General features: G+C 44.5%; 1 protein-coding gene across 20 annotated transcripts in view; it reads right to left on the reverse strand.

The window, feature by feature from the left end:
* The window catches only part of RIMBP2 (RIMS binding protein 2), an 817544-nt gene that overhangs the window by 720926 nt on the left and 72191 nt on the right, over nucleotides 1-24427 (reverse strand). For all 20 annotated transcript variants that reach the window (XR_013223594.1, XM_077293289.1, XM_077293285.1 and 17 more), the window contains exon 3: nucleotides 2690-2794. Coding sequence is in view for 19 of the 20 variants with exons in the window: in XM_077293289.1 (XP_077149404.1) it covers nucleotides 2690-2794 (105 nt within the window). In the remaining variant the exon portion in view is untranslated. The remainder of the gene's footprint in view (nucleotides 1-2689; nucleotides 2795-24427) is intronic.

The raw sequence follows: 24427 nt of genomic DNA on the forward strand, positions 1-24427 counted from the left end.
TAACATGAAATAAACCCCATATTAAATCGATATATACTTTATTAATATCGATTAAAAGTACACCACAAAAAATATTGCATTTAATACACTAAAAACAACTGATACACACGTCACATATGTCAGTAGCCTATATAAAATATAAAAACCAAGGGCCTAAAAACAGACAAGCACAACTAAGGGATATAATGTAATATGATGTGATATGCTTTGCCTGTAAACATACACCGTACAGAATGCCCTACCTAGCCATGGAGGTTTTCATCCTAATTAGACCACGTAAGTGCCCCAGCTCACTGACGAATATTGATTTAATAGGAATTTTTCCCTCATGTTAGTTTTTTATTTTTTAGTCGTTTTTTGCTAGTTTAAATGGAGAGCTTATGACCATCATTACATGATTATTGAATCTGGACACTGTTGGTGCTTTTTTATAACCAAAATGTATGTATTTGAGCTATAAATCATATATGTAATAGGGTTTAATAAATAATATTGAAGAATAAGTAAACAGCAGAGTTCTTCAGTAATCTAGTCAGGGTCTGAATTCCCTATTCTCTTTAGGATTTGTGACTAAATCAAAGTGAAATTTTCAAGGGTCATTTGAAATATATGGGAAAAATTTGGCCATCATCTAAGATATTTTGTGTATACTTATAATTATACTCACAGAACTGGAAGGGCAGTGAGGCTAAATTTAGAGTATTGGATAGAAGAGCCCACACACTGTTTCTATCAGTGGCCCCCTATTTCCCAACTGAATATGGAAGAAAGAGGAGATGAGATGAAAAGAGAGAGGAAGCGAGACAGAGAGATTATAGAGGGAGGTAAGAGAAGAGAGAGAAGAAGAGAGAGAGAGGACGAGAGAGACAGGAAGAGAGAGGGAGAGGTAAGAAAAAAGTGACAGACAGGAGGAGGGAAAGAGGAAGAGAAAAAGAGAAAGAGAGCGCAAGTGAGAGAGGGAGAGGTAAGAGAGAGAGAAAAAAACAGGAAGAGATAGAGGAAGAGAGAGTGGAAGGAAAGGAGAGAGAGGAAGAGGGAGAAAGGAAGAAGAGAGAATGAGATACAAAGCGAGAGAAAGAGAATGAAGAAGAAAGAGGGAGACTGTGAAAGTGAGAGTCTATACAGTAGATATATTTATAGGAACACAGACAAATGTGTATGGAAAAATTTTACAGAAAGATTGTGGCTCACCTGTAATTGACATATTTCACAAACATTAAAAACATGTATAATTCAAAAGAACACATTAATCCTTTAACGCAAAGCAATATGACAGCTTGTTTCTTGCAAAAGAAGTTATAGATGAGAATAACACTATTCCTTTGACCATGCAATATACTGAAAAATAGATTAAAAAATTCCAAGTAGAATATCCCTGTATTTCGCACCAAACATCTTCCCCTCGACTCAGACCATTTTCCCTGTCACTGCTGACGAAAAACATCCCCACCATGTCACCACCATGTTTCATTGTGGGCATGGTTTTCTTTGGGTAGTGAGCTGTGTTGGTTTGGAGCCAGACATTGCGTTTACCTTGGTGGACAAAAAGTTAATTTTTGGTCTCCTCTGACTACAGCACCTTCCTTCATACATTTAGGGAGTCTCCCACGTGTCTTTTGGCAAGCTCAAAACAAGCCTTACAATTTTTTCTTATAAGTAAAGGCTTTTTTCTGCCCACTCTTCGTTAAAGGCCACCTCTATGGAATGTACAGCTTACTGTAGTCGTATGGACAGATACTCCAGTCTCTGCTTGGGAACTCTGCAGCTCCTTCAGGGTTTCTTTGGTCTCTGTGAAATCTCTCTGATTAATGTCCTCCTTGCCCAGCCTGATAGTTTTGGTGGGTGGCCCTCTCTTGGCAGGTTTGTTGTGGCGCCATGTTCTTTTCCATTTGATGATAATGGATTTGATGGTGTTTCGGGGGATCATTAGAGATTGGGATACATTTTTAGAATCTAACCCTGACTGGTACTTCTCAACAACTTTGTCCCTGACTTGATTGAAGATCTCCTTGGTCTTCATGGTGTTGTTTGGTTAGTGGTTCCTCTTCCAAAATGATGTTGCAGTATCTATGGCCTTTCAGAAAAGCTATGCATATACTGACACACCATGTGACACTTAGATTGCACACAGGTGGACTTCCTTTCTCTATGCATGTGACTTATGAAGGCAATTGCTTGCAGCAGAAATACAAATGAATACATATATACATGCCAATTTTTAGCTATTTGATTCCATAAATTCAATTTATGCCTATATTTTTCTCACTTCAGTTCACCAACTTAGACTATTTAGTACTGGATGGATTACAATTGGACTACAAAAATATTTAAGCACAGATTGTAACGTAACAAAATAGGTAAACCGCCAAGGGGGCAAATAGTTTCGCAAGCCAATTAATTTACTTAGAAAATCGGTGACATGTACAATACTTATTTCACCTGCTGTATTCTTACAAAAAAGAAAAAGTGTTTCCTAAATTTGTAGCTACAACTTTTCATCATTATCAAGATCTCTGCTTGCAGACTGGACACCTGCGGGTTTACACCGAGACACTGAAAACCAAAATATTTCTCAAAGTTCCTAACAATCTTTGCTGAAACTGTATTCATAGGTGAAGCTTCCTTTTAGTTCTAGCATTCTTTTGTCATTTCATGTATTACGAGCACACAAAAAAATGTTATCACTCACCTTGATCTTAGCTTTGGCTGCATTGAGCTTTTCAGGGTCCTTGGTGTTGGAGTTCTGGTTTGGTTGCTTTGCTGTACTTACTACTTTACTGCTGGCAGGTTTTTGCTGTGAAACGAAACAAAATAATTAATGATCAAGAACACTTTTTATTAAAGGGGTTGTCCAGGTTTGGCACAAAAGTCTGCTGTCAGTAACTGTGCGTGCTGTGAGGATTCACAAGTCTGCAATGTGCACTGTCAGGACTCTATGGTGTTGGTGACGGGAGCAGACAGTCATGTGACTGCAATTATGCAACATGTATACTGAGAGCCAGTGGCGTAACTACAAAGTTATGGGCCCCGGTGCGAACTTCCAAATGGGCCCCCCCCCCCCTACCCCCGTGACGCCCCCCCACCCCCTTCCCCTAGATACGCCTCGGACTGTTGCAGGAATCTCCTGCACTGCAACATGGTGTTGGGTGCCAGCACAGCCCGCACAGGGATATATAGAGCACAGCCCGCACAGTGGTATATCCAGCACAGCCCGCACAGTGGTATATCCAGCACAGCCCGCACAGTGGTATATCCAGCACAGCCCGCACAGTGGTATGTACAGCACAGCCCGCACAGTGGTATATACAGCAGAGCCCGCACAGTGGTACATACAGCACAGCCGGCACAGGGGTACATACAGCACAGCCGGCACAGGGGTATATACAGCACAGCCCGCACAGGGGTATATAGAGCACAGCCCGCACAGTGGTATGTACAGCACAGCCCGCACAGGGGTATATAGAGCACAGCCTGCACAGTGGTATATACAGCACAGCCCGCACAGGGGTATATACAGCACAGCCCGCACAGGGGTATATACAGCACAGCCCGCACAGGGGTATATACAGCACAGCCCGCACAGTGGTATGTACAGCACAGCCCGCACAGTGGTATATACAGCACAGCCCGCACAGTGGTATATACAGCACAGCCCGCACAGGGGTATATACAGCACAGCCCGCACAGGGGTATATACAGCACAGCCCGCACAGGGGTATATACAGCAGAGCCCGCACAGGGGTATATAGAGCACAGCCCGCACAGGGGTATATACAGCAGAGCCCGCACAGGGATATATACAGCACAGCCCACACAGGGATATATACAGCACAGCCCGCACAGGGATACATACAGCACAGCCCGCACAGTGGTATATCCAGCACAGCCCGCACAGGGATATATCCAGCACAGCCCGCACAGTGGTATATACAGCACAGCCCGCACAGTGGTATATCCAGCACAGCCCGCACAGGGGTATATACAGCACAGCCAGCACAGGGGTATATAGAGCACAGCCCGCACAGGGGTATATACAGCACAGCCCGCACAGGGGTATATAGAGCACAGCCGGCACAGGGGTATATACAGCACAGCCCGCACAGTGGTATGTACAGCACAGCCAGCACAGGGGTATATAGAGCACAGCCCGCACAGGGGTATATACAGCACAGCCCGCACAGGGGTATATAGAGCACAGCCCGCACAGGGGTATATACAGCAGAGCCCGCACAGGGGTATATACAGCAGAGCCCGCACAGGGGTATATACAGCACAGCCAGCACAGGGGTATATAGAGCACAGCCCGCACAGGGGTATATAGAGCACAGCCCGCACAGTGGTATGTACAGCACAGCCCGCACAGGGGTATATACAGCACAGCCCGCACAGGGGTATATACAGCACAGCCCGCACAGGGGTATATGCAGCACAGGGGTATATAGAGCACAGCCAGCACAGGGGTATATACAGCACAGCCCGCATCTCATCTCCCCCCCCCCCCCCGATAATGGCCCCACAGTCCGGTGAAAAAGAAAAAAAAAAACTCTCCTCACCTTTCCTTTTGCCCGCGCTGCTCCTGGCGGCTGCAGTCTGCCCAGGACACTGCAGGTGCGCGATGATATGACGTCATCGCGCACCCGCAGTGTACTGTCAGAGGCAGAGCGGGGAATGATGGGAGAGGGAGCGTCAGGTGACGCTCTCCTCCATCATTGCATTGAACTATACCGGTGTCATAGACGCCGGTATAGTTAAATGCGGCGGCGGCGGCGGCGGGGGGAGGAACAGTGCAGCGGCCCACTACTGGCATCGGCTCTTCTGGCATTTGCCAGAAGTGCCCGATGTCCAGCCCGGCCCTGCCCTGACCTGCCGGCCCGGGGCCCCTGACCTGCGGGGCCCGGTCGCAATGGCGACCGCTGCGACCGCGGTCGTTACGCCCCTGCTAAGAGCCACATTCCAACTTGACATGCGCAGCCTCGCTTAATACAAGTGAATTAAGTTAAGGTACCTTCACACGAAACGACTTTGCAACGATATCGCTAGCGATCCGTGACGTTGCAGCGTCCTGGCTAGCGATATCGTTTAGTTTGAAACGCAGCAGCAATCAGGATCCTGCTGTGATGTCGCTGGTCGCTGAATAAAGTTCAGAACTTTATTTGGTCGTCCGATCGCCGTGTATCGTTGTGTTTGACAGCAAAAGCAACGATACCAGCGATATTTTACACTGGTAACCAGGGTAAACATCGGGTTACTAAGCGCAGGGCCGCGCTTAGTAACCCGATGTTTACCCTGGTTACCAGCGTAAAATGTAAAAAAAACAAACATTGCAAACATTGCTGCAGACCCTCGCTTGGCAAAATAATAAACGCACAAGATACATACCCTCAGATGAACCGTGACGTCCCACGAGGTAATCCATCTGAAGGGGTTAATTATTTTACAGCCATGAGCTGCGCTAAAGCACTCGCTCGTGGTTGTAATCCCCGGGGAATGAAGGAAATCTGAGTGATCTGTACTTACATTGAGTCGCAGTGATGCGCCCTCTGGTGGATGAACTCATATGAACTCGAGCGTGGGAACTTTTCCAAGGCTGCAGTTCATGAGAACATCCATCAGAGGGCGCCTCACCGCAACTCAATGTAAGTACAGATCACTCAGATTTCCTTCATTCCCCGGGGATTACAACCACGAGCGAGTGCTTTAGCGCAGCTCATGGCTGTAAAATAATTAATTAACCCCTTCAGATGGATTACCTCGTGGGACGTGACGGTTCATCTGAGGGTATGTATCTTGTGCGTTTATTATTTTGCCAAGCGAGGGTCTGCAGCTGGATGGAGAGAACAATAAAATACTAAAACAACCTGTGTGTTTATTTCATTAAAATAGTTTTTAATAATGTGTGTGTGTGTTTTTTAACCCTTTCAGACAATTGGATTAATAACACTGGTCAACAGTATTTTTGGTGCCAAAGATATTTCATCGAATTTAGGGTATTTTTGGGGTGCTGATTCTGAATATGTCATCAGTTTTGCCAGATTGGCTCAAGTTTTTGAGATTTTTGGTATCTTATTTATAGCACTTGTTGGTAAATGCGACGCATCATCTCATTAATTTCTTTGGATTAGTACTTGAACTGAGCAGTTCTCAATATAGTTTTGTGTTAATTAGTGTTCTAAAAGTTTGTTCATAGCTTGATTTTTGCACTAACTTTATGTTGTTGTCTGTTTTCCAGTGAAAAGCATGAACTCATCAAGAAGAAGTTGTCTTAACGATCCAGACTCATTCTGTTACATTTGTGGTGAATACACACTGCCAAAACATAGAAGAAACATAACAGACTTCGTAAAAAAAGTGTATTTTGCCTATTTTGGGGTTATGCTTGGGGACCAAGACAAGTTTTGGGCACCACACATAGTGTGCAAAGCATGTATCGAATTATTACGAAAATGGAGCAAAGGACAAAGAAAAAGCTTCAAATTTGGTGTTCCAATGGTGTGGAGAGAGCCAAAAAATCATCATGATGACTGTTATTTATGGTAAACACAGGTACAGGCACATCTTCACAATGAGGGACAGGCCTTCTTGCAGATTCCATGTTACTCCCATTTCCGTTTCTTATGCTTATTGAATCCTTGCACTTGCACTGCACAGAAATAACAGTCATCATGATGATTTTTTGGCTCTCTCCACACCATTGGAACACCAAATTTGAAGCTTTTTCTTTGTCCTTTGCTCCATTTTCGTAATAATTCGATACATGCTTTGCACACTATGTGTGGTGCCCAAAACTTGTCTTGGTCCCCAAGCATAACCCCAAAATAGGCAAAATACACTTTTTTTACGAAGTCTGTTATGTTTCTTCTATGTTTTGGCAGTGTGTATTCACCACAAATGTAACAGAATGAGTCTGGATCGTTAAGACAACTTCTTCTTGATGAGTTCATGCTTTTCACTGGAAAACAGACAACAACATAAAGTTAGTGCAAAAATCAAGCTATGAACAAACTTTTAGAACACTAATTAACACAAAACTATATTGAGAACTGCTCAGTTCAACTACTAATCCAAAGAAATTAATGAGATGATGTGTCGCATTTACCAACAAGTGCTATAAATAAGATACCAAAAATGTCAAAAACTTGAGCCAATCTGGCAAAACTGATAGCATATTCAGAATCAGCACCCCAAAAATACCCCAAATTCATTAAAATATTTTGGACACCAGAAAAAAAATTTTTTTTTGTTGACCTGTGTAATGGATAGGTGTCATAATTGACGCCTCTCCATTATTAATCTGGCTTAATGTCACCTTACAATAGCAAGGTGGCATTAACCCTTCATTACCCAATAGCCCACCGCTACAGGCAGTGGGAAGAGAGTGGCCAAGTGCCAGAATAGGCGCATCTTCCAGATGTGCCTTTTCTGGGGTGGCTGGGGGCAGATGTTTTTAGCCACGGGGGGCCAATAACCATGGACCCTCTCCTGGCTATTAATATCTGCCCTCAGTCACTGGCTTTACCATTCTGGCGGAGAAAATTGCGCGGGAGCCCACGCCAATTTTTTCCGCCATTTAACCCTTTACTTGAGCAGCTACAGCGGCCAAATTTTGCACATACACACTACTAACATTAGTAGTGTGGAATATGCAAAAAAAAGGGGGATATGAGATGGTTTACTGTATGTAAACCATGTCTCATATCCTGTCGGGTTTGTGAAGGAGAAATGCAAAGCCGGCAATTGAATTACCGGCTTTTCTATAGAACACCGCTGCGTATTTCTCGCAATGCACACTGCTGGTCCGTGTGTAATCCCATTTATTCTCTCCCCCATAGACTTTCATTGGCGAGTCTCGGCCGAGATACGCTGACAATCGCAGCCTGCTGCGAGTTCCCTCGGATCCGAAATACGGTGGAGAAAATATCGGATGATGGGAGCTGGACCATAGATTAACATTGGGCCGAGTGCTATGCGATTTTTTATCGCATAGCACTCGTCCGTATTACGGTCTAGTGTGACCCCAGCCTAAGACAAAGGAAGTTATTGATTACCGTAGTAGACCTATTGACATATTGATATCTGGGCTGCAGGCCAATGCAAAAAAATAATTTAAGAGATGGAGGAGTATTTGATATGATATGCTGCATTATCTTTTAAACTCTATGTAAAATTCAGACAATAGGCTAGCCCCTGTTTCTCAGTAAATATCTACAATGTGGAGTAGAATGAACTAAACAACTAAAAAGAAGCGGTTACATGCCTTAAAAAAAAAATACCAAAGTGATCTGAAAATGAAAATAATCTTGCAGATTTCACATTGGCCACTGGGGCTTTTTCTACACTAATACTACCTGTCCTTTTTTTAATAAGGCTCCTTGATATAAAAAACAGGATTGCAATGACAGGTGACAGCTTTATACACAGCTATTAACAAAGGATCCACCATTCCCAACAGGCGATGTTACACCTGAACATGTTACCTTCTCCCTTCATAATGACACTTTAACCCTTCACCCCCGGAGCTTTTTCCGTTTTTCCGTTTTCGTTTTTCGCTCCCCTCCTTCCCAGAGCCATAACTTTTTTATTTTTCCGTCAATTTGGCCATGTGAGGGCTTATTTTTTGCGGGACGAGTTGTACTTTTGAACGACATCATTGGTTTTAGCATGTCGTGTACTAGAAAACGGGAAAAAAATTCCAAGTGCAGTGAAATTGCAAAAAAAGTGCAATCCCACACTTGTTTTTTGCTTGCCTATTTTGCTAGGTTCACTAAATGCTAAAACTGACCTGCCATTATGATTCTCCAGGTCACTACGAGTTCATAGACACCTAACATGACTAGGTTATTTTTCACCTAAGTGGTGAAAAAAAATTCCAAACTTTGCAAAAAACAAAACAAAACAAAATTGCGCCATTTTCCGATACTCGTAGCGTCTCCATTTTTCGTGATCTGGGGTCAGGTGAGGGCTTATTTCTTGCGTGCCGAGCTGGCGTTTTTAATGATAGCATTTTGGTGTAGATACGTTCTTTTGATCGCCCGTTATAGCATTTTAATGCAATGTCGTGGCGACCAAAAAAACGTAAATCTGGCGTTTCGAATTTTTTTCTCATTACGCCATTTAGCGATCAGGTTAATGCTTTTTTTTTATTGATAGATCGGGCGATTCTGAATGCGGCGATACCAAATATGTGTAGGTTTGATTTTTTTTTAATTGATTTATTTTGATTGGGGTGAAAGGGGGGTGATTTAAACTTTTATATTTTTTTTATTTTTTTCACATTTTTAAAAACTTTTTTTTTTTACTTTTGCCATGCTTCTATAGCCTCCATGGGAGGCTAGAAGCAGGCACAACGCGATCGGCTCTGCTATGCAGCACCGATCATAAGATCGCTGCTACACAGCAGAAATGCCGGTGTGCTGTGAGCGCCGACCACAGGGTGGCGCTCACAGCCACCGGCGATCAGTAACCATAGAGGTCTCAAGGACCTCTATGGTTACAATGGAGGAGCATCGCCGACCCCCGATCATGTGACGGGGGTCGGCGATGCGCTCATATCCGGCCGCACGGCCGGATGCGGTAGTTAAATGCCGCTGTCTGCGCTTGACAGCGGCATTTAACTAGTTAATAGCGGCGGGTGATCGCGATTTCACCCGCCGCTATTGCGCGCACATGTCAGCTGTAAAAAACAGCTGACATGTCGCGACTTTGATGTGCGCTCACCGCCGGAGCGCACATCAAAGCGGGGGTCCCGACATGTGACGTACTATTCCGTCACATGTCGGGAAGGGGTTAATACAAACAATAGGATCAGGATCCAACTATTATGGCAATGGCAATGTACATGTTTTGTTTCCTGAAACAACAGGTAGTTAGAGTCTAGAAAAGCTCTGTGGCCAGTGTGAATATTGCAAGATTTCTATTTTTTTAAATTACAGATTGGTATATGTAAAAAAATAAACATTATTAAAATAAATAAATAAATACATTTAATACAAAAACCTGATTTAACCCCTTTCCGACATTGGGCGTAATAGTACGCCGATTTCGGACTCCCTCTTTTTTGTGCAGGTTCCGACGCTGAGCCCGCACCTTTCCTGGGCACATGACAGTTGATAAATACAGCTCACATGTGCCCGCAACAGCCGCAGGTGGAATCACAATCCACCAGCGGCTCTTAAATAGCTAAAAACCGCTGTCAATCTCTGACAGCGGCATTTAACTCGTGCTTACCGGAAGTCACTAATCCCGCCAATTGGTGACCCCATCACATGATTATGGGTCACCCCGATGGGTTGGCATGACATAGTCAGCTGACCTCTATGGTTGTCATAGTCGGATTGCTAAAAAAAAAATTAAAAGTTCAAATCACCCCCCTTTTGCCCCATTCAAAATAAAACACTTAAAAAAAACAAACATACAGATATTTGGTATCACCATGTTCAGAAGTGCCCAATCTATCAATATAAAAAAGAATTAACCTAACTGCTAAACGGCGCAATGAGAAAAAAAAATTAAAACGGCAGAATTGCATTTTTATGGTCGCCGCTACATTGAAATAAAATGCAATAGCGGGCAATCAAAAGATCGTATCTTCACCAAAATGGTATAAATAAAAACGTCAGCTCGGCACACAAAAAATAAGCCCTAACCCAGCCCCAGGTCACGAAAAATGGAGATGCTATGGGTCTTGGAAAAAGGCAACTTTTTTTTTTTACGAAACTTTGGATTTTTTTTCACCATTTAAATAAAAAAAGAACCTAGACATGTATGGTGTCTATGAACTCGTAATTACCTGAATAATCATAATGACAGGTCAGTTTCAGCATTTGGAGAACAAGGTAGAAAAAAAAGCAAAAGACAAAAACAACCATGGAATTGCACTTTTTTTTTTCGTACAACTCTCACATGGCCATATTGACCAAGAAATAAAAGTTATGGCTCTGAGAAGAATGGGAACAAAAAACAAAAATGCAAAAACGTCACGAAACTATTGCTGGTCATGAAGGGGTTAACCCAGTGTTCCCCAACTCCGGTCCTCAAGAGCCACCAACAGGTCATGTTTTCAGTATTTCCTTAGTATTGCACAGGTGATAATCGCATCACTTGCACAGGCAATAATTCCATCACCTGCGCAATACTAAGGAAATCCTGAAAACATGACCTGTTGGTGGCTCTTGAGGACCGGAGTTGGGGAACACTGGGTTAAACAATAGTTCATTTTCTGATTATGACTTCCTTTTAAGCTGGTCTTACACCAGAGCTTTTTAGAGTCTTGCAGGCCAGGCAATGCTCCCTGTAAAATACTATGGAAATGAGCTCTCCTCCTGAGGGAAGGAAACCTGGCTTTAGTACAGTCTTTAGAAGTTAACTTCCCTAAAGGTCAATGTCAGACCCAATCCGTGCAGCATGGCTAAGGATACTATCCAGACCAGAGTCTTCTTTAAATGGAAAACACACGCACCTGCAGATAACTTGTTCAGTATTCTTGCCCTTCTTTGGTGTAGGGCTGAGTACTGATTGACTAAATGAGACCCGTCAAAAGCCTCTAACTAGTGATCCGGTAAAGTGTTATCCGACCATGCTCGTGTGCTAACTGAGTGTCTTTGACGCGCTCGAAAAATATGTTTCAGGCTACTTTCACACTAGCGTTAACTGCATTACGTCTCAATTCGTCTTTTTTCATAAAAAACGCATCCAGCAAAATTTTTTGCTGGATGCGTTTTTTCCCCATAGACTTGTATTGGCGACGTATTGCGACGGATTGGCATACGTCGTGTACATTTTACGACGTATGCGTCGAAACGTTGATTGTAACGTTTTTTGTCTCCGCCTAAAAAACGTGTCGCGACGCATCCTGCGGCATACGTCGTTGGCTGCAATGGAAGCCTATGAGCGACGGATGCGTCGGGACACGTTGTACGACGCAATACAGCGCTGCAATACGTTTTTTTTACACTGAGCATGCTCAGAAGCAGAATTTTGTTGCCAATTGGCCAGACACCCCCAAATCTATATAAACCTGGCCTGGGCCTTCAACCCCACATATGCCTGCAAGACCCAAGAGAGAAGAAGAGACTGCCAGCAAGACCCCAGCCAGCCACAAGACCCCAGCCAGCCACAAGACCCCAGCCAGCCACAGGAGCCAGCCACAAGACTCCAGCCACAAGACTCCAGCCACAGGACTCCAGCCACAGGACGCCAGCCACCATAGAGCCAGTGTGAGTATTGCAATTTTTGTGTGCATCTGTGTGCCTGTGCATTTCTGTGTGTAGTGTATGAGGTACTACTGACTACAGCAAGAGCTTAAAACCTGAAGAGAACCTGAGGCCTGCCATCGTCCTGCACCAGCCAGTGCCATGCTAGAGTCCAGATCCACCCTGAGGCCTGACACTGTGAAGACATCCAGCTACAGACGGAGGACTGCCAGCCTTTTTTACGTGTGTGTAAAAATGTGTGTGTGTGTGTGTGTGTGTGTGTGTGTGTGTGTGTGTGTGTATGCGTTTTCTGATTGGGTTCACCTTTCTGCCTTTGTTGTACATATGTGTATTTGCATAAAGCTTATGTGCGTGCATGTGTGTTTTTTTTTTTTGGTACGGCTGTGTGCTTTTGTAAGTAATGTCTTCATGTGCCTGCACCTTATTATGCCTTTGCCAATCTTATGCCTGTTCATGTGGGAGGGTATGTGTCCATGTTCAGGATTGCATCAGGATTTGGTCAGGATTTTCCATCACTATTTGTAAGCCAAAACCAGGAGTGGGTGATAAAAGCAAAAGTGTGCCTGTTTTCCTATTAAACTTTCCCTAATTGTTACACTCCTGGTTTTGGCTTACAAATACTGATGGAAAATCCTGACCAAATCCTGATGCAATCCGGAATGTGGACACATACCATGCATGTTTGTGTGCGTCATGTTGATTGCATGTGCATTTGTCCATGCTTTAATTGGTTAATTGCCTTTTTCTGATGTATTGACTGTATAGTGGTCTGTGCAGCATGTTTTTGAAATGTGGTGTTTTTTTTGTTTTTTTTAAATCTGATGTATTTTTTAAAAGTCTAGCGGTCTGCAGCTTGTGGTTTGAATGTGTGAGTGTGGTTTTTTTTTTTTTCTATTTCAAACTGTTGATTTTATTTAACTGTTAAAACCATTTGCAGTTGATGTACTTGTATTTAAAATAAAGAGCATTTCAGCTCCTAATTGTGATTTGAAAAAAAAAGAAAATAATAAAATGTTTGTTAAAAAAATGTCCGTAGTATCATTTCATAAAGGTAAATTTAAAACTGGTGTATGTACCAATGGTTACACATACAATACAGAGTTGGTTGAGGGCTTATTTTTTAATAAAGGTTATACTGTAAAGGTTTTTTTTAGGGGGGGGGGGAGGTGATTTTTTAAAATAAAATGTGGCAAATATATTTTTGCATGGTGGTTTAACATTTCAAAGTGTTATTTTTTGGGACATGGAAATGAATGCTATAACGTGCAACTTTGTTGGGGGTGTTTTGGTGTTCACCTGTAATGAACATTTCTGACATCAATGACCTATAGTTACCTTCAGTCGCGGCGATGCGCCCCCTGGTGGATGTCCTCATATGACCTGGAGCGTGGGAAAAAGTTCCCAGGCTGCAGTTCAAGAGAACATCCAGCAGGGGCGCATCACCGCAACTCAATGTAAGTATAGATCACTGCTTTCCTTTCAGCACCCGGGGATTACAGGCACGAGCGAGTGGTTTATCGCAGCTCGTGCCTGTAATATTAGTTAACCCCTCCAGATGGTTTACCTCGTTGTACGTGATCTGACATCAGAAGGTATGTATCTTGTGTGTTTATTTTTTTGCCAAGCGAGGGTCTGAAAATGGATTGAGAGAGCAATAAATTATTAAAACAACCGCTGTGTTTATTGCATTAAAATACTTTTAAATCATGTGTGTGTGTGTTTTTTAACCCTTTCAAACAATTGGATTAATAATGGATAGGTGTCATAATTGACGCCTCTCCATTATTAATCTGGCTTAATGTCACCTTACAATAGCAAGGTGGCATTAACCCTTCATTACCCCATATCCCACCGCTACAGGGAGTGGGAAGAGAGTGGCCAAGTGCCAGAATAGGCGCATCTTCCAGATGTGCCTTTTTTGGGGTGGCTGGGGGCAGATGTTTTTAGCCACGGGGGGGCCAATAACCATGGACCCTCTCCTGGCTATTAATATCTGCCCTCAGTCACTGGCTTTACCACTCTGGCGGAGAAAATTGCGCGGGAGCCCACGCCAATTTTTTCCGCCATTTAACCCTTTATTTTAGCAGCTACAGCGCTGAAATTTTGCACATACACACTACTAACATTAGTAGTGTGGAATATGCAAAAAAAAGGGGGATATGAGATGGTTTACTGTATGTAAACCATGTCTCATATCCTGTCGGGTTTGAGAAGGAGAAATGCAAAGCCGGCAATTGAGTTACCAGCTTTTCACAGATATCGCGCTGAATGAAATATAAATACAGAATATATATATATGTGTCTCAATGACATATATATATATATATATATATATATATATATATATACTGTATATATGTTTTCCCGAACATTTGAGCACATAAATCTATTAGATGTCGGTTTTGCAAGCTTGTGAGAAAATCTCGGCATACGGATGCCATACGGATGTCACACGGATCATTTGATGCGAGGAAATCGCATCCTCGCCCTGCACACGGATCACTGTTTTTGAAACATTTGTGCGATTCTCGGCCGTGAAAAACGGACCGTTTTTTTATACGTTAAGTGTGTCCCCGGCCTAACTTACAGAAACACCAGGACCACAGCCGCCGCCTGTCGTCAGTCCAGGACAACAGCCGCCGCCTGTCAGCAGCCCAGGACCCCAGCCGCCGCCTGTCAGCCACTGACCAGCCCACCAGGACCACAGCCACAAATCTTTCAAAGTAAGTTTTGAAGACCCCCAATCTGCAGCTTCAATGTGTAGAGCAGATTGCAAGTGTCTTTTAACTTTTACAGAGACACCAGGACCACAGCCGCTGGCCTTGGTACCACAACAATGTCCTCTTCTGACAGCTCTCCTCCACAGCAACAGCGTGTATTGGTAAGTTAACAAAAAAAAAATTTTTTTCTTTTTTTTTTTTTACTTTACATTTTTTTTGATCACTACATGCATAAATTATGTTTCAACAGGAAGCTGAATCAGATGAGGAGCTGTCAGAAGGGGGCGAGACGGGTGGAGAGATGCAAGTGGAGGAGGAACCAAGTGTAAGTAGTGGTGAAACAGTTGCTTCGCACATCACACTGCACCATACACAAAACAGATTTTCATACATAACTAAACACAGAAAATATATGCCTACATTACTGAGAATTTGTTTCCTTTATTTCAGGCTGCTGCTGCTGCCGCTGAAGGTTCTCCCAGACACTCCCAGAGTCGGCGGACTCGTCGCCGCGGTCGGCCATCAGTGAGTTTTTTTTTTTGGGAGGGGGATTCTATTGGTACTTTAGTGTTTCAGTGTACTAATTTGTTTGTTTTTCTTATTCTTTTTTTTTTTTGGCACAGGCTTCACAGCGTGCTCCCGCAGGAGATGACGATGATGACGACATCGACATAGATGGTCTCATCGAGGAGGTTCGCGAGCGGGAGCCGCTGTGGAACATGGCTGACCGCAGGCATGCCGATACCGGTGTCACCCGTCGGCTCTGGGACGAAGTGTGTCACAACCTCTTTCCAAGGTGGGAGAGCCTTCATCCTCAGCAGCTGAGCAAACTAGGTAAGTATTCACTTTCCAGTGATGTTTTGAGCTGACTGTAATATATTGCATTTACCAATTTTTTTTTTTTTTTTCTTTTGATTCTTGTCTTCACAGGTGGAAAGATTAGGAAGCGGTGGCGGTCACTGAGGGATCGCTTTAAGAGGGAATTCAACCTGGAGATGCAGGCCCCGAGTGGGTCCGCAGGAAGGAAGAGGAGCAAATACAAATATGGCCCGGCCCTCTCCTTCCTGAGGCGAACCATGCTGAGTAGAGTGTAAGTATTCTACAGCCCACTACTAACCATGTTAACCTGTCTACTTAGTTTGCTTTCAGTCAGGGCTTTTCCATATCAATTTATTAATTTATTTTGTTTTTTCTTTCACAGCACCTTCTCCAGCCACCGTGCGCCTGCATCTTCCTCTGCGCCCTCTGGAGCGATCCCTCCTGAGTCCGCCACTGAGGGCCACGTCGGTAGGCCCCACACCACTGTCCCCTCCTCTGACCCCTCTGTCTCCTCCTCTGACCCCTCTGTCCCCTCCACTTCATCCGCCCCAAGCAGTGGAGCATTATTGCAGGCTTCATTGCTCGCATCTGATGCTGAACAGTTAGCGTTCCCTTTACCCCACCCCTCTGATCCTGCCACCTCGAGACCACCATTAGGTTCGTGGCGTCAGCGACAGAGGGGTCAGGAAAGGAGCTATGCTCCTGAGTTCTTACACCTGAATGCATCCTTCCAAGGCTCTTTCAAAATTTTGGGAGAGCAAGTGACTGCTGGTTTCAACATGGTGCAAACTCGCATCAGTGAAACAAGCCAGGAAACCAGCAGTCGCTTGGATAGGCTGCATTCAGCTGTAAGTCCCGATCCGGCCAATATTTTTTTTCAATCCATGCTCAGGAGCATGGAGAAGCTTTCTTTTGAGCAACAGATGCGGGTAATGAATACCTGCCATAATGCTCTACTGCAGGCCATTAACGAGCCCCTATCGACCCACACACCTCCCCACACATCCACTACAATTCCACCCCAGGCCCCATTTCCACCCCAGGCCCCACCAAGGGCCCCATTTCCACCTCAGGCCCCACCCCAGTCCCCATTTCCACACCATGCCCAACCCCAGTCCCCATTTCCACAACATACCCACCATTACCAAACCCAGCCCCAATCCCCACACCAGCCCCATTACCCAACCCAGTCCCACTACCCAACCCAGTCCCAATACCCAACCCAGTCCCCATACCCATCCCGGCCCCCAAACCAAATTCATTCCCCACTGTTTTCTTCCTTGCCCAGCTTACCTTCCCCAGTTAGTATTCCCCCTACCCCAACACCACCCCACTCTGGCCAGCCTCCTGGTTTTACCCCCCCCTTCCACTGCACCCCAAACAAGTAGGGTTTCCTCACCTATCGACGTGGTCCAACCTTCCTGCCCCTCCTCCCCTCGTATCTCCACCCCACACTTTGAAGAATTGTAACAATTTATTTATGTTACCAAATGTTACAAAAGTGTTCAAATTTTTCAAAAAAAAAATTGGAAAATAAAAAATATATTTTTTTGGCAAAAAAAAAAATTATTTAAAAAAAAAAAAAAAAAAGAGTTAAAATAAAATTTTCTCTGATTTAAATTCTAGTCTTTGTGTGTGTGTGGATTTATTAAGGTAATATAAATAAAAAAGGTAACAGAAAAACAAACACCAGACGTGTGAAAGGTATAACATATTGGTTTTACTAGCAAGAAAACCACGCTATTGGGCCTTTTTTTTTTGTTTGGTAGAAACACATTTTTTACATAAACAAAACACATGGGAAACAGGTTACACAATCATGTCTTGCCATGGGATCCGCCCGACAGGTGACACAAAATAATCGGCAAACTGGTCCCTCATCCTTGTAACAGAACCTGTAGAGCGAACCGAGCTGCCGCGGTAGTCCCACAAGGTGGTCTCCAATTCTTCATCATCCAAGGAAACGGGCTCCTTTGAAAGGACAAAGTTGTGGAGCACCACACAGGCTTTAACTACCTCATCTATAGTTGTTGTTTTCAGTTTGATAGCCGTCAGCAGAACTCGCCACTTCGCCGTTAATATGCCAAAAGAACACTCTACTACTCTTCGTGCTCTAGTAAGCCGGTAATTAAAGACCCGCTTGGTATGGGTTAAGTTCCAGCTACTGTACGGTTTCAGTAGGTGCAGCGACAGTTGAAAGGCTTCATCACCTACACAGACATATTCCATGGCTGGTTCAGTTGTTCCTGGCAGTGGTCTGGCTGGCGGGAAATCGTAGCTCTCTCCATAAAGGCAACGACCCATTGGTGAGTTTTTAAAAACTTGGGAATCGTTGGACCGTCCATACGCTCCTATGTCCACGGCAAGGAACCTGCAGTTGGCATCTGCAATAGCCATAAGGACGATGGAGAAATACTTCTTATAATTATAATACTCCGATCCTGTTCCTGCCGGTTTCGCAATCCTTATATGTTTCCCGTCAACTGCACCCACACAATTAGGGAAATTGCAAATTTGCTGAAACTCTTCAGCACTTCGCAACCATATTTCCATGGATGGTTGGGGGATATACTCTGGTTGCAAAGTGGTCCAAATAGCCCGACATGTGTCCTTCACTATTCCAGAAATAGTGGAAATGCCCAGCCTGAACTGATAATGGAGCGAAGTCATAGATTCACCCGTAGCTAGGAAACTTTAAAAAAAAAAAAAAAATGTTAGAAAAAATTGCACAGACCAACAAGTTTCAATATGGCACTGTTAATTTCACTGTTAATTTTTTTTTAAGGACGGAACACACAATCAAACAAGCATGAAGAAACCGGTGTAAAAAAAGCAGTGGAATGTCCGCCCAGAAAACCAAAATTACATGCTGCAGAAAATAGTGCGCAGTATGCCAGCGCACTATTTTCTGCAGCATGTAATATAACATTAAAAGTGACCTTTGACAGAAAAAAAAACAGTTGCATGTCATCAAACCCAAATAAAAAAAAAAATGCAGAAAATGCAAAGCAATATTTCAGCGCAGTATTTTCTGCAGTCTGTTATAGAACATTTAATATCAGCAATGACATTTTAAAAAAAGCAGTGGAATGGCCGCAAAGAAAACCAAAATTACATGCTGCAGAAAATAGTGCGCAGTATGCCAGCGCACTATTTTCTGCAGCATGTAATATAACATTAAAAATGACCTTTGACAGAAAAAAAAGCAGTTGCATGTCATCAAACCCAAATAAAAAAAAAATGCAGAAAATGCAACGCAATATTTCAGCGCAGTATTTTCTGCAGTCTGTTATAGAACATTCAATATCAGCAATGACATTTTAAAAAAAGCAGTGGAATGGCTGCAAAGAAAACCCAAATTACATGCTGCAGAAAATAGTGCGCAGTATGCCAGCGCACTATTTTCTGCAGCATGTAAAATAACATTAAAAATGACCAATGACATAAAAAAAAAGAGGCTTACCGCAGGGTCACCATCAGCCGCTCCGCCGGTGTGATGGCAAGCCTCATCCTTGTGTCCTGTCTTTGGATGACATCCTCCAGTTTTGCAAGCAAAAAGTCAAAATGTTCCATCCTCATCCGCACGTAGTTATAGAATTTGTGTGGATTGTGCCGCAACTCCAGGTACAGAGTGGACTGGACACCCCGGGTCATCCGTAGTTCATTAATCGGATGAATCCACAGTCGTCTCCGTCTCCGTTGCTGCAGAAGCATCCTACGCCTTTCCGCTGCCGCCTCCTTCTCCCGCACTATGATGTCCAGGCGATTCGTCTCAAAGATAACGTCGGTAACCAAACTAGCAATCCTCCCAAGAACACCTTCCATCGCTGCCACAAAACTAAAACCCTCAAAGATGGGCTGTAAAAACAGTAACTATATAGTTTTCCATATTTTCCAGTAGCCAATCAAATTTGGGAGCCTCCCATTTTAAAAACGTATCCGTCGGAAAAACGGATGCAACGGATGGTAAAAACGGATGCAACGTATGCAACACATCCAGTATTTTCGACGGAAACGTTTAACGGATTTGCGACGTATCCGTCGAAATGCTGTATGCGTGGCATACGTTTGTCTCCGTTTTTCACTTTTTCGACGCATCCGTTTTTTCGGCAAAAAAGACGTTTTGAGACGTAATGCAGTTAACACTAGTGTGAAAGTAGCCTTAGTCCCCATGGCGGCATGTCTCATGGCTGTTCGACAGCCGCAACACATGCATGGATTGCCTGTTTGTTTGGCAATCTAATTATTCAGTGACTAGTAAAGTGCATGGTAAACATTTATGCATCTTTTGCACCATATTTTGAGCCTGCCCATATGTTTGGCATGCGATGAAAACTACTCTATCAAACCATTCAATCTCTTCCACATTTATACTTGTGCTTCCTTGTTCACTTCTGCTGTGTTGTTCTTTGACTCTGTCACCTCAATTTGGCGGGTTATTAAAATTAGTTGTTACCGGTCAGATGGGCGGCGTATCCTCGTAATTTCTCCACCCCGTCCATCCCTTTTTTCCACAATAGTTTAGTGCATAAGAGTATGTGTGCGCCATAGTTGGCGTGTGCGCCTGCAGTCTTTGGTGGCGCACGCGCAGTATGCTTTGCCCCACTGCGGGCAAAGTCGAAAAGCATTGCTGCGCATGCGCCCACGCACTATGTTCCGGAAGTATTTTGCTGTGTTCCGGGACATAGTACGCGAGTGCATGCGCAGTAATGTTTTTGGCTGTGCCCGCAGTAGGACTAAGCATACTGCGCGTGCGCCACCGAAGACTGCAGGCGCATGCGCCAACTATGGCGCACGCATACTCTTATGCACTAAACTATTGCGGAAAAAAGGGGCGGACGGGGTGGAGAAATTACGAGGATACGCCGCCCATCTGACCGGTAACAACTCATTTTAATATCCCGCCAAATTGAGGTGACAGAGTCCCTTTAATCATTAATTTAAATTTACCCACAGCGTTTGTGCACAAAAGCTGCCAAGAGCCATTAATGCAATAATGATTGTGGTAAAAGTGCCCAAACTATTGCTGCAAGTTACAGAAATTTCTGTATTTTAACCAGGGGCAGGATCTGACTGCAATGAGCCCTCGTACAGGACTTGCGTCTGCCCCTCCGTACCCTGTCCTTCATGCCCGAAGTGATTACGTGCTCACATACTGTACACACTATGCACATATACATGAATATTCACATTAGACACTCGTAAACACATATAGAAGCAGAGAAGGGTTGACAAAAACCCCACAGAGCATATACCCATTTAAAATTTTAATTTTATTTCAATAATTAAAATAAATGAATAGATAAATGAAGTAGTGACATAGAAGATGCTGAGCACAAATGCAGGGGAACACTAATAGATACTAGCTGCAATAAACAGTCTATACTACACTAATGATTCAAATAACAATCCTGAGGAACTATAATAGTAAGGGTGAAACTTCCCTTATTAATTTAACAGGAGAGACCTGAATATAGGTAATGTACTTACAAGTATGTAGAGCTGCTTGTTATAATGGGTACTTTTTTATATTGAACCCGTAAACACATACATGAATACAAAATATGTACATGCACATACATTACGTATGCATGTACATATTGTCATGACTCTGTTGTCGGGTGTCACCAGGATCAGGGGCTCCTTCCCTGTCCTTCCCTGTCCCTAACGCGAAGGGTTCCCTAGCTTGTCCTGTTCCCCGGATGACTTCTGATGGTGAAGATGCCGGAACCACGTACCATGCCTTAGCTCCTGAATCCACCCTCAGTCTGTACCCTTCTCCCACCCAGGGAAGAGAGGAGCAGTAGTGTACTGTAACACACCAACCAGACTAACAAGGTAATATGAACAGGGACACAGGAAAATACCAGTCATTCAAATATACTCACTTAAACAACAGAGGTAAATACCAAAGTAGGAGAAGAAAGGGAATGATCACACATTCAAAACCTAGCAACAGTCACAGATAAATCCACTAAACGCTTTCTCCAATACTGAAAAGTTTTTGATAAACTTACGGTAGTAGTTGGTGAAACCAAAAAACCCTTGTAACACCTTCAAATCCTCAGGACGATCCCAATCCAGTACCGCCCGGAGTTTCTCCGGATCCATGAGAAAACTGGTGGGCTATAAGGCTGGGTTCACACTGCGTTGAACCCGTCCGTTAGACGGACTATGTTACACCGCGGCATAAACGCGGTGTAACGTAGTCCTTAACGGCCGCCATTAATTCCTATGTCGGACGCATCGCTAGCGCACGCCCACAATAGGCGTGCGCTAGGGATGTGCCATCATTGAGTGACGGACCCTGAGACGCAGGCTGCAGCGTCTCTGGGTCCCTCACTGCTATCGCAGATAGAGCTAGCAGATGCTCTATCTGCGCTAGCGATGGTGCCAAGTCGGCACTTGCGTTACAGCAGCCCGTTTAACGTATGAGTTGAACGGGCTGCTGTAACGCAGTGTGAACCCAGCCTTAGACATATCCTAGCAAAAGAATCTCCTTAACAAAGAACATACATTTCTCTGGTTTGACAAATAATTTATTGCCTCTTGAGTATCTGTAAGACCTCCGTGACATGTACCTGATGTGACTCAAAGTCAGGTGAATAAATTAATATGCCCCAGGGATAAGATTAACTGCGCAGTCATAAAGACGATGGGGAGGAAGTCCTTGGCACCCCTGCTGCGAAAACACATCCCCAAAGTCAGACAGGTACTTAAGCTTAGACTGGGTATCCACCCTTGCAAGCCAGGTGCCCAAGCAGTGTCCTTGACAATACTCACTCAACCTTACCACTTCCCAAGGCTGCCAATCTACCACAGGGTTGTCTATAGTGAGCCAAGGAAGTACAAGAATCACAGGAGAGGACAGACCCTCTTGCACATAACAGTCAATACCTTCTGAGCGCATGGCCTCTACCTGTAGATGTAACCCTCGGACGACTTGAGTAAAATATTCCTATCTTAAGGATGCAGAGTCGATGTAAAACTATGGGTATAGGTCTGGACAGTGTATGTGGTTGGAGGCTCTGGACCTGGAGGAACCTAGCGTCGATCAAGTTAAAGCCCACTCCACTGTCCAGAAAGGAAGAAAAAAGCACCTTATTTTGCCTAGATGGAATTCATGAGGCATAAAAAATTGTGTCCTACCCACTGAGGAGATATGTACTCCCAGCTTGATAACCTCCCTGCAACCCAGGCTCCTTAGTTTTCCGGCGGCTGTTTACAGTGATAGGGTAGGACACGTGCCCACAAAATGGCCCTTTGTATCACAGTAGAAACTTACTCCCTCTTTGCGCTGAACAGCAGATTGCTTTCCAGAATGAGGTGCCCCACCCAACTGCCTAGGTTCCTCAGAAGACTCAGACCAGGTGTCCCTTGGCCCCAGACCTCACGCACATTGGGATGTCTCTTTATGTCTCTGGCAAAGACGGAGATCCACCCAGATAGCCAGACACATGGCGGCCTCAAAAGAAACTGGAGTACAGGGCTATTGATAGCCCTTCACAGAACTGGCTACGGAGCACTGGGCCATTCCACTTATTGTCAGTGGACCACATCCAAAACTCGGAGCAATAATCCTCCGCTGGCTGGTCTCCCTGCTGAAGCAGACATAGTGTGGACTCAGCTAGGGGGATGTGGTCGGGGTTGTCGTATATATGACCCAGTGCCAGAAAAAATTTGTCCACCATATGGAGCGACTTGGAGTCAGACTGGAGAGAGAATGCCCATTCTTGGGGGTCACCTTCAAGGAGACAGATTATTATCCCCACCCGTTGCACTTCGGTTCCTGAGGAACAAGGGCATAACCTGAAGTATAGGTTACAGGCCTCCCTGAAAACAACAAACTTGTCATGCCCCCAGAGGACCTGTCAGGTGAAGCGATCTTGGGCTTGACTAAGGGTTGCCTGAGAGTCACGGTCCCCAAACCTAATGTGCTAGGGTGCTGTAAAACAACAGTGAATAGATCTGGCACCTCCAGACTGAGCTGCTGCAATTGCCCTGTCAAAGCAGTAACAGGATCCATAATGGATCAAAAACTGGTTTCGCTCAGAGCTAATGTCACGGCTCTGTTGTCAGGTGTCACCAGGAACAGGGGCTGCTTCCCTGTCCCTAAAGCTAGGGGTGCCCTAGCTTGCCCTGTTCCCCGGATTACTTCTGATGGTAAAGACGCCAGGGCCACGTACTTCGCCTTAGCTCCTGAGTCCGCCCTCAGTCTGTACCATTCCCACACCTAGGGTGGAGGGGAGTAGTAGTGTACTGTAATACACCAACCAGACTAACAAGGTAGTGTTAACAGGGTTAAAGGGAAAATGCCAGTCATACAAATATACACACATAAACAACAGAGGTAAATGCGGCGCCCCCGCACCGCCGCAGGGCCGAGGGGTACCCGGAGCCGGGCCTCTAGTTCTCAGTCTCGGGGTTGTCACGGTGGCTAGACCCGGTCCGTGGCCCTGTCCGTCAGTGGGGGACGTCCGGTGTAATAGGTGGTAGTAATGGTAGCGATGGAGCGGTACGGTTGTGGGGTGTAAGTCGCGGTAAATAACGAGGACACCAGGTTGCAGTCTCTTCACCTCTTTACTGGAGATCTCTGAGTCCTCAGTCCAGAACACGGTTCACCAGGCTACGCAAGTCCGGCCGGTCCAATGGCACCTCCAGAGTTCTCCTCTCAGGTGG

The sequence above is a fragment of the Ranitomeya variabilis genome, chromosome 1, assembly GCF_051348905.1.
Source record: "Ranitomeya variabilis isolate aRanVar5 chromosome 1, aRanVar5.hap1, whole genome shotgun sequence".
NCBI lineage: Eukaryota > Metazoa > Chordata > Amphibia > Anura > Dendrobatidae > Ranitomeya > Ranitomeya variabilis.